The sequence below is a fragment of the Rhipicephalus sanguineus genome, chromosome 4, assembly GCF_013339695.2.
Source record: "Rhipicephalus sanguineus isolate Rsan-2018 chromosome 4, BIME_Rsan_1.4, whole genome shotgun sequence".
Taxonomy (NCBI): Eukaryota; Metazoa; Arthropoda; class Arachnida; order Ixodida; family Ixodidae; genus Rhipicephalus; species Rhipicephalus sanguineus.
In genome coordinates, this window is record NC_051179.1 from 171,113,916 (window position 1) to 171,125,274 (window position 11,359).

An 11,359-nucleotide genomic window follows, 5' to 3' on the forward strand; every position below is an offset into this window, starting at 1 on the left:
TAAAGTATGAGTTATAGTACAGCTGTTAGAAATCGTGGATGCCTCGGTCATTTCGTCGACAAATTGTCTGTCTATAGAGCCGGCGATATGTCGGAACCTAAGTCACCCTTCGTGTTGGTGAGTTGTAGGCCATCGAGGATGGTAGGCCTGGATAGTGCTACGTAGACCAACATCACTGGATGGCGCTTTTCATGTTCGTAGACTACCTGGGCGTATGTGACTTACGTAGCCTAGTCTACAAAGCGGCTGTCAATCAATCTGTCATCATCCTCGGTCAGCATGAGGCCATCGCCCAGTCCCGCAAGAAATGAAGAGGACACTGCGTCGTTCTGGCGGACTAAGTGTACTGCGATGATGTGAATATCATGCGTAACTTTCGTTAATGTATTCCTCCAGGGTCAAGCAATGTTTCATTATAGCTTGTTGAATCATAGGAATACAAATGTAATGCTTATTAGATTGCTATAAAAGCGGAGCCAACACTGGAATCACGGACGTTAATCTGATATGACGCCTGTATTGTAGGACTACATATGTAATGTTTATTGCTTTCTTGTAAGATTAGATACCCAGCACCACAACCACAACTGACGTTGCACCGCCATTACGCCTGCATAGGCTGTTTTTCCAAACCAGTTTGTAGACCTGGCGTGGCTTTGTTGTAGAATACCTTATTGCCACGCAGAATGCTCGGGTTCGATTCCTGCTGGGAGCCTAATTTTCATTCTTTCCATTCGCCGTGTCAACGCTGCCGATGTCGGCTTTTCTTAACGCTCTCGCATTTAAATAACCAATGTCTGTTCTCGCCGTTCCTGGGTAGATATAAATGGTCAATCACCTGTGGCGCATACCTGTACACCGCGGCCGGTGGTAAACGGGTATGTGCTACACGTGTCTGGAGGAAAGGGTTTGACGACGTAAGCGACAGGATTTTCATGTTAGTCATGCCATGACCACACAGTCATATTCGTTAAGTCCTCTTACTCTCCCATGCTAATTTTGGTCTACACCAAGTTATGGAGGCGATCAAGAGAGCACCCAGACGTAGGCGGCTAGATAGATAAATAGATAGATATATACGTAGATAGAAACGCTCAAAGTGCCAGAGGTTCGCTAAGAAATGCTTCGCATTTAAAACGAAAGCGACGAAAGTATATCGCTTACGTGAACAAAGACTTGCAAATTGTGACCGTCAATACAACTGAGAGAAAGCGCGCGCCGCAAGCGGGATCACATTTTCGTCGCTGTCATTGCACGCGAATGAAAGATGCAAAGCTTTGCCTTATTTACTCAGTAAAGCGCAAAGCTGTCAGTCGACTGCTTGTTCATTGTCAAATGAAAACAGCGATGCCACGCGGGACAAGGAACACATGGCACTGCGCGTGCCGCTTCATTTTATAGTGAAACGTCAGTGTGATTAATGTCGGCATTCAATGGATAAGCGACGAGCATGTAGGAGCTTACCTGTCACTGTGGGAAATTGATACCGATGGTACACCGGCTGGAAATTGTGCTTCCTGGTGTGGTGTAATATAAGCCGTTTGACAGTGAAAAACTTTTCGCTGCACTCGTCACATTCACGTTTTGGGCTGCTGGCTTGAATCTTGTGAACATTGAGGACGTGTCTGTTTAAGCTGCCACTGCTGGCGAATTTTACGCTGCAGTACGTACAAACTACCATCGCGTGCCACCAAGCGCGACGTTGAAAACCCCGCAGGTACCGCAGGCCCACCGCACGTTACAACAGGCATACAGGTGACAACTACCACAGTAACCACACCGACCACACTCCCGCTTCATTTTCGCGCCTGGGTCAGTTCTAGCTTCGGCCGCTAGGTTGGCCGCAGGGCTGCAATCGGCAGCGGCAAGAAATGTGGTGTATGTTTTGATTTTGTCAGTTGTAAACAAGCATTTGTTCAATTATCTGAACATTAGTTTTCAGTAGCTACAGTGTTCTGATTCGTTATAAGCACATATTAGAGATCTTAGCGATTGAACAGCTACAGCGCATTGAAGAGAGGAGTTTTAGTTGTCCTGATCAACATTCTCGATTTTTTATGAAATTTATTTCAGGCCCTGGTTAGCCACCCTACCCTGGTACTTTCAGAACAACACTGAAGTCAGTTTAGTAGGAAAAAAGAACTCTTCGTTCGCCTGGAAAATCTGCAAATTTCAATCGCTAAGAACTCTTTTTCGCGGATTTCATTATTTATGAACGCTTGCCAAACACAAAAGAGTAACACAGTCTTGATCAAAATAATTTTGGCAACAAAGAACAAGCACAAAATTATGAGCATTTTAGTGTACTCGAGCTGAGAGAAATCATAGAGACATGGTAAACTCACTGCCAGATTTGAAGATTTCGCTGAAAGACGACCACGTGGCTCTACCACCGTGCCCACGACGTTTGCTCTGAAAAGAGGAGCTCGTCGGTTTATCAACGTCGAACGTTGAAAATAGTTGTGAAAATACCATCCTAATTTTTTTTTAAATCGCTCTGCTTGAGTCATGGCGGAAGGGGGAAAAAATGAGGAGAAGCGAATTAAAGAGCACAGAGAGGAAAAGATGGAGTAAGACGGGCGTCTTTTTGTCCCGCCATCTAGCAAAAGTGCCTGCAAACGCAACCTCCTTAGCCGCGAGTTCCGCGTAGAGTGAAATGCTTAAATGACCTCGAATCTTTCCCAGAAGTCTTTTTTTAAAATGAACCTACTAAACACTGTCTGCATGTTGCTAATTTGTGAAAATCACCGTGTTTGATTTTTATTGCCAGTATTATTGTCACTTGTCCCGTTAATGGGGATTGCAATCGCCGGGCGGATTCCAAGGGCTGGCGTCACGGCCCCCCGAAAACGCACCACGAAAGCGCGGACAATTTAGAGTTGGTTTCAGTGCGCCAGCGAACGCCGGTTGTGGTCCAAAGACCGAGTCAGAGCCGAGAGTCGATAAGACAAACGAAATATATTCTCATTTAAGGCAGTACAAATATCACAAACACATGCACCCTCGCCAAGTCGTGGGATCGATTGCTGGCACTCCTGCTCTTTGCGTACCGCGAAGTACCGCAAGCCAGTACGGGCTTTTCGCCGTTTGAATTGTTCTACGGCAGACATGTTCGAGGACCGCTGAGCATACTCAAAGAGTTATGGACTGGAGACCACATACACGAAGAAGTAAAGACCACGTATGGATAGGTCTTAGACCTCAGGGATCGTCTGGAGAAGACATTATTGTTGGCACAATGAGAACTTAATTGACACGCGCTAAAGTGACCCGGAAGAACTATCATGACAGAGGAAGTAAAACTCGTCGGCTGAACATTGGTGATCGAGCACTCATACTGCTTCTTGCATCATATATATGTTCGTGCCCCAATAAAGTCGGGGTTACATTTTCGTCCGAGCGAGCAGCGTGTACGCGTCAGTCTCTGCGTGTCCGTGCCCCTGCGGCACTAACCACGCGACATGCTGTCAGAAGTGGGGTGACATCGCGTGACAGTAAGTTCGGAGCGTAGGAATAACGCCCCCCAGCCCTAGGCCTTACCACGACGGAACGGCAGCACGATGGACCTCGAGACCGGCGAGCCGCCAAAACTGTACGGCGTGAACCTTCAGCCACCGGCACCGTTCGACTTCGCGAACCCGGCAACATGGTCGACATGGCTCAGCCGCTATACGAAGACTTCGCGGCGGTTTCGGGACTGACAGAAGCGTCGGAAGACGTGCAGGTACGCTCGCTACTGTACTGCATGGGCCCGGAGGCACGTCCGCTCCTCGAGACGTTCTCGCTCGACGCCCAGTCGCTCGCCTCGTGCCAAGTTGTTGCCGCCCGCTTCACTGAGCACTTCGTGCACCCGGCCAACGAGCTCTACGAGTCGTCGCGGTTCCACAGGCGTGTTCAGCTACCCGGCGAAAGCGTCGACACGTACTACGCGGAACTGTGCAGAATGGTGAAGCGCTGCAACTACCAGTCAGCAGCTGTCGAGGAAAGGCTCGTACGCGACCGGTTCGTCATCGGCCTCCGTGACTCTCGCCTCTCGGATCAGCTGTGCCGAAACGCGAAGCTGACGCTCAAGGAGGCATGGACACAAGCCCGTCAGTCCGAAGACGCCGACAAAGAGAAGGAGTTGACCCAGAACCGCACCGAGCACGCACGCGAGCTCAACCTCGACGCTGCGAAAGCCAGCAAGTTCGCCTCTCGTCGCCGCTCCGGAGCTAAGCCTACTACGTCGCAGCCGCCAGCCGAGCGCGCTCGCGAGACGTCCACGTGTGAATTCTGCGGCCGCGCGCCTCAACGACGTTCGGACTGCCCGGCTCGACGCTCCACCTGCAACTTCTGCAAAAAGAAAGGCCACTTCGCTGAAGTTTGCCGCTCGCGGAAGCACCAGCAGAACAAGCTCGGCTCCGTTCACCTGCATGCCGTCGGCACTCCCGCCGCTGCAAAGTTCGTCGACGTGACCGTTGACAACTACACAGCGCAGTTCAAAGTCGACTCCGGCGCCGAAGTAACTGCTGTACTCAGCGACTTCCCTACGCTGCCTGCAAGCTCGACCGAGTCGACAGTCTGCTCACCGGCCCTGGAGAACAGCCACTTCGCGTTCTAGGCTCGTATCTGGCACGACTTCGGTGGCAAGGAAAAACAAGCTGCCAGCGCCTATACGTAATCCAGTCACTCACTGTGCCTCTTCTAGGACTGCCAGCGCTCCAAGCCCTGAAAGTTGTGAAATTTCTTGACGAACTCAACACTCCCAAAGCAACGCTGCACGCCGAGCTCTTCAAAGGATTGGGCACTCTCAAGGACTAGTACGTTATTCGGCTGAAACCCGATGCCGTGCCCTTCTCGCTGAGCGTCCCCCGCAGGATCCCCATCCCGCTGCTTGAGGTCGTCCGCCACGAGCTGGACAAATTGGAAAGCGCAGGCGTGATCCACAGGATCGACAAGCCAACTCCATCATGGTGCTCTGGTCTCGTTGTCGTCAGGAAAGACAATGGTTCCTACCGGCTATGCGTCGACTTGACTCAACTCAACAAAGTCATCCTCCGTGATCGGCATATTTTGCCAACGGTTGAGCAAGTCCTTGACCTCCTCGGTGACGCAACTGTTTTTTCAAAGCTGGATGCGACCGCAAGCTTCCACCAGGTGAAGCTTTCTGCCGATTCCCAAGAGCTGACGACATTCATCACCCCATATGGCCGATACTGCTTTTGCCGGCTCCCCTTTCACCTCCGCTCCCGAGTACTTCCAGAAACAGATGACAAGGATCCTGGAGGGCCAAGAAGGGGTCGCCAACATGATAGATGACATTCTGGTTTTTGGACGCACCCGCCAGGAGCATGACGCTAGACTGAGCCAGGTGCTATCTCGCCTTGCAAAAGCAGGTATTACATTGAACGAGGACAAGTGTCGCTTTGGGGTATCTGAGGTCTCCTTCCTTGGTGTTGTCGTCTCAGCTAAGGGTATCAGGCCGGATCCAAGCAAGGTTGAAGCGGTCAAAGCTATGGAAGCTCCCACAGACGTCGCGGGCGTTAGACGACTGCTTGGAATGGTGAATCATCTCGCCAGATTCCTGCCACACATCTCGGACGTCACAGCACCCATCAGAGCCTTGCTGAACAAGTCTGCGAGCTGGGTGTGGCAGCATGAGCAAGAGGCAGCATTCAAGAAGGTCAAAGAACTCTTGACGTCAGACAGGTGCATGGCCAAGTACCACCCGTCGTATGTCACGACAGTGTCCGCAGATGCAAGCTCTTTCGGACTCGGCGCAGTACTGCTGCAGACTCAACCCTCGGGAGAGCGTCGCCCAGTCGCATTGGCTTCGAGGTCAATGACGAGTACCGAACAGCGTTACAGCCAGACCGAAAAAGAAGCTTTGGCAACGACATGGGCTATCCAAAGGTTCGACGAGTTTGTCCGTGGCATCACCTTCGACGTCGAGACCGACCACCTGCCTCTCGTTTCACTTCTGGGCAAGATGGAACTGGATATGTGGCCGCCTCGTATTCAGAGACTACGGCTCAAGACAATGCAGTAACAGTTTCGCATGCTGCACGTGCCAGGAAAACTGCTAGCAACAGCAGATACCTTGTCACGTATCACACACAAGGCACCCACTCCTGTAGACACGGTGGAACTCTTCGCAGTACAAGTAGTCGGCTGCATGTCGGAAGTCTTGCCACTCCGCCCTGAAGATGTACGACAGGCACAAGAATCCGATGCAGAGTGCAAGGCCCTCATCTCCTTCTGCCAGCAAGGTTGGCCACGAAAGACCAAGCTACCTCTGCATGTGTCGAAGTATGCCTCCGTGGCGGACGAGCTCTCTGTCTGCGATGGTATCCTGCTGAAAGGCCCCCGGATTGTCATCCCATCGTCTCTTCGGCCAGCGGTCTTGACGCTGTTGCACGAAGGCCATCAGGGCATCAACAGGACCAAAGCCCTAGCTCGGGAGTCGGTTTAGTGGCCGGGCATCTCGGCAGACATCGCCTCTCTTGTCACCAACTGCGAACAGTGCGCTTCCACCCGGGTGAACCTTGCAGAACCCCTAGTCTCCACAGCTCTACCTGGACGTCCGTGGGAATTTCTGGGAATGGACTTGTTCCATCTCAATGGCCAGACATTCCTCCTGGTGGTGGACTACTACTCGAGCTTTCCCGAGGTGGTGACCTTGAGAAGCACTACAGCTCGGGCAGTCATCGATGCTCTCAAAAGCATCTTCGCACGCCACGGAATCCCACAAGACGTCAGGTCGGACAACGGCCCACCATTCTCGTCGCAAGAGTTTGCGGCATTTGCAACGTCTTATGGCTTCAACCATGCGACCAGTAGCCCACACTACGCCCAGTCAAACGGAGAGGCAGAGAGGATGGTACGGACAGTTAAGGACCTGTTCCGCAAGTCCAAAGACCCTCACCTCGCTCTGCTCAGTTATCGGGACACTCCGGGAGTCGATCAGTCCAGCCCAGCTGTTGATGGGACGTCAGCTGAGAACCAGAGTCCCGAAGTAAAACTCCCAGTTACATCCCAACTGGCCGCCTAGGAAAGATGTCGTCGCCAAGTATGTAGCCTACAAGCGTAAGCAGACCGACGACTACAATAGGCATCACGGAGCTCGAGACCTGTCACCTCTCCAAACGGGTCAGCGTGTGTGGGTGCGCCCTGACCAAGTGCAAGCTACGGTCCTCAGTCCGGGGCAAAGGCCAAGAAGCTACGTGGTTGAAACAGACGACCGAGGTGGTGTTCTACAGCGCAACCGCCTTCACGGGCGCAACCGCCGTCACCTAGTGCATTTCGTGCCTTCTGCCTCCGGTGAGGAATCGCTGCCGACAGCTGCATAGCAACCATCGCCACTGCAGCAAGTTCCCCTTCAGGAACCTCAGCCTGCCAAAAGCGTGGAACCTGCGGTCCCCCCAAGGGCAGCCTTTGCAACATTCCCCTGCAGCCAGGGACCGTAGTGATGGTGTTACACGAACACGTTATGGCCGGCGTGTTGTTCCGCCGCGCCGTTTGAACTTGTGACATTGTGATGTGTTTGGCGTCCTCCATCCTCCCATCAGACTTTCTCAAGGGGGGAGATGTAGAGGTCGTCACAATTCAGCCTTTTGATTAGGCCGCCACTGGAGCGTGGCGCCCCCTGTTACTGCGTGCATCATATATACGTTCGTGCCACAATAAAGTCGGGGTTACATTTTCGTCCGAGCGAGCAGCGTGTACGCGTCAGTCTCTGCGTGTCCGTGCCCCTGCGGCACTAACTACGCGACACTTCTAAGTACAGAGAACAAGCTACTGATGCAGTGGAAGGGACCCTTCCCGGTGACCGGAAAGAAGGGCAACTTTGATTACTGGTTAGGCATGAGACAAAATACTAAGCTCTTCCACATGCATGCTAAAACGTTATGAAGAACGTCAACCTGAAAACGCATCACAGTCGGCATCTTTTATTGTGGTCGAGGAGGAAGAGACGGACACGCCGACACCTACCTTCAAGGCTACTGAGGGCTCTGGTACTGAAGTGATTAAGCTTGGCCATGACTTACGGGAAAGCCAACGCAACGAACTTCGCGAGATCTTGGCACCTCTGAGCCCGTTCACACTCAGCAGTACCCATTGCCTTCTGCAATGAAGGAAGTAATCGAGAAGTGCAAGATATGTTAAGGCTTGCAGTGATTGAACGGTCAAACTCGCCATACAACTCACCGTTGGTGTTGGTAGAGTCTCTAGTGTTGGTTAAGAAACCGGACACCGGACAAGAGCTATCACGCTTGCATCGATTGCACCTGCATCGCGTGACAAGAGCTATCGCGCTTGCACCTGCATGACAGCGCCTAAGGCTTCTGCCTAAAAAAAAACAAGACAAACCAAAGTAACTCAAATGATAACAGTCCAACATCGTGTATGCCTCACTTCATGTTACGAGCGATCGCCCGAAAACAAACGTGATTCTCAGCTCAGAGCAGCTGATTGCAAGCGTCTGCGGTGCAAAAGAGACTTGCTTTGCCCGTCTGGTCATCTCTTTATATTTATTAAGGAGATGAGCAAACATGCTGTTTAAGTATATTCCGGAGATTCAGCACGAAAGCGTGGTGGACGCTATATTGAGCTCATCAGGAAAAAGCGGGATATTGCGGCCGGGTTCCGCGGGAACAATTGTATTCTACCTCAGATGCAAAAAGAAGCCAACAGCATTGCGGTCGTCTCTATATACTTTCTTTTGTTTCTCTTACGTCTTCCCGGTGTGCTCTGTCCGTAATAAAGTGCTAGGGGAGGCTAATTGTCGAATAAAGCGGTGTGCATATGGCTAGCAAACCACTGGCGACCATGAGTAAAAAGCTCGTAGTGCGAAGCGGTCACTGCGCGTAAGTATTTCAGCTGACTGCGCGTGCAATTTGCTTTTTATTACTCCTAACTCGTGCATGCATGATGCTATTCCCGCTTACCCGCGAGAATAAGTTTTTTTCGTTCTTTCTTTGTCTGTTCGTTTTGCGCGTTTTTAAGCACGCACCAGCGTTCTCGAACTCTCTATTACCGGAACTAGGAGGGGATACAGCGCAAGAGAAGACGAGGACAAGAAAGGCGACGCACACAGAGCGCTGATCTTGTCTTGTCGCCTTTCTTGTCCTCGTCTTCTCTTGCGCTGTATCCCCTCCGATGTCTAACCAACACGCCCAAGACACCGGAACTAACCGGAACTAGGCCACGCTGATGCCGCTTGACACAATTTTTTTTGCATTGTTGTTGCCCCAGCACTCACACAACGCTTAAATATAAATAAGCTCCATTCCGCGCCGCATTATAGAAATTAAGTAGACTTCAAGTGCCTTGTGTGAAAGCTCAGAGCAAAAAATCACACCATCTCCCGCTAAAGGGGACCATGAGGCGATGCGAAGCAGCGTTTCGGCATGTAGAGCCCGCGTTTCAGAGGGGGAGTGGAGAGGGAAAGGGGGAGAGGGAATTGGAGAGGGGGAAGGGTATGGGGAGGGAAAGTGGAGAGGGGGAGGGGGAAGTGAAAAGGGGAGGGGAAAGCGGAGAGGGGATGTGGAGAGGGGGAGATGGGAAGTGGAGAGGGGGAGGGAGAGGAGGTGTGTGGAGAGGCCTTGCGCATGCGCAGTAAGGGTGGTCACGCCGCACACCACCACCACCACCGGATTGAACTCCGCTATAAGATGCTTCACATCTAAAAAACTACAGCGCGCAGCAGACGCCCCTCGCTTTCCGCGCGCGGAAAGCACACGGGTCCGACGCAGCAGCGGCAGTTCACCGCAAAAGGCACTCGCGGGAGCTGGTGCTTTGGACCACTCCCCCCTATTCTAGGTCACTCTATCATATAACTCCCCTTGCTGATGTCGCTGGCAATAGGTTCTGAACCACTTTTCGCCCGAAGCTTTACGACCTATTTATATCGACCATGCTGCAATTCCCAAGTAGCACTTTTAGTATGGTACTGCTGCTTCATTGTCAGCCTGATTGTATAACTGAACCTGATGCCTCAACACAAGTAAATTTTTGTTGTTAAAAAACAATGAACCATAAGAAAGGTTTGCTTTATCGCTCTCTTTATGGCTAATCGGTACATGGCTGTGTAGCACAGTCTCTCTGTGTAGCTCCTCACTTTCTATTTACGTGTGTATGACTGTATGTGCATGTGCAATTTTACATCCTTCGTTGCCGGTGTAAGTGGATGTTCTCAAACTGTTTACGTGTGTATGACTGTATGTGCATGTGCAATTTTACATCCTTCGTTGCCGTTGTAAGTGGATGTTCTCAAACTGGTAGCCTTGAATAATTCTTTTGTTTTGCAGTGATAAGGGTGCTTAGCCAATTGCAAGCCTCCTTTGATATTGGTGTTTTGATTTGTGAAAACGCCTGTATTCTAGACTGTAAGGGGGTTAGTCATAGATGCAATAAAACACCCTTAAGGATGTAAAGTGGTGTAGTCTGTAAGCTTTATTTGCTATCCTGAGCATGAGCTAAATGAACTCTAAATTTCTTTTTACATTTCCGTGGCGCACATCTATACAGCACAGCACAGCAATAGCATCGCTTGATATCTGAACACTTGAGATCTAAAAATATATGCAAAGGGGACACTTCACAAAGTGCAAAGAAAAAAAAAAGTCATTTTTATTATTTCACCCGCTCACCTTCCTCCATTGCATTCACTTCTGATAATCCAGCTACGATGAAGTGTTCAGAGAGTCTGCTTCCAAAGTGGGAGGCACAAGGTATGATTCTCAGTGCCTGTGGACACTCACTAGTTTTTAAAGACGATAGCCTTTCTTGAACGCAGAAATTTTGGTCTGTGTGCCTTTCTGTCACACGATTTAGCAACCCGACCAAAGTTTAAGCACTTGCTGAATGCCCAGCCATCTTGAACTAGTAGCTGCGTTCATACTTGCAAACACTGTCGATCAAAAAGCAAATATTACGCATATCTGAGGCGCAACATCAGTACGTAAGTATTATATGGTGTGTTCCTCTACTAGAAAATACATAGATAAGTAATTCTAAAGACCCTAGTGTTTCTTAGGATGCGCTGAAAATGCGACTATGCACGAAAATGCCCTCTTCCAACGATGTGGTGCTGCCACCTGGCAGTGGCCCTGGCTTCTGCTCAAGCTCATGTTTCCCGACGCCACTGCCAGATGGCGTCCATATCTCACGGAGCGCCTCCTCTATTTTATCAATGCCAGCCAGATGCGGCCGATTCAACACAGAGGCGCTGTCTGAGGCAAGGCAAAGCATAAATGGCAGAAGGCTATCGTTTTTCGACGACATTTGCAGCGAAGCACGCAGATATGCGGCCAATTTTGTTTTTCTGAAGGAGAGTTATGCCATCCTGATGCTCATTAGTGTCAATACTCAAGTAGCA

General features: G+C 50.7%; 2 protein-coding genes across 4 annotated transcripts in view; one reads left to right on the top strand and one right to left on the bottom strand.

The window, feature by feature from the left end:
• The window catches only part of LOC119390894 (uncharacterized), a 43,355-nt gene extending 41,582 nt beyond the window's left edge, over positions 1 to 1,773 (bottom strand). For 2 of the 3 annotated variants that reach the window (XM_037658601.2, XM_037658600.2), the window contains exon 1: positions 1,465 to 1,773. In XM_037658601.2, coding sequence (XP_037514529.1) covers positions 1,465 to 1,681 — 217 coding nt within the window. In that variant the 5' untranslated portion in view covers positions 1,682 to 1,773. The remainder of the gene's footprint in view (positions 1 to 1,464) is intronic. The other variant, XM_037658602.2, reaches the window with a different exon arrangement.
• Positions 1,774 to 6,580: 4,807 nt separating this feature from the next.
• On the top strand, positions 6,581 to 7,030 carry LOC119391840 (uncharacterized protein K02A2.6-like). Its single transcript, XM_037659488.1, has one exon. It carries the CDS (start codon positions 6,581 to 6,583, stop codon positions 7,028 to 7,030), a length of 450 nt encoding a protein of 149 aa, XP_037515416.1.
• The last annotated feature ends 4,329 nt before the right edge of the window (positions 7,031 to 11,359 follow it).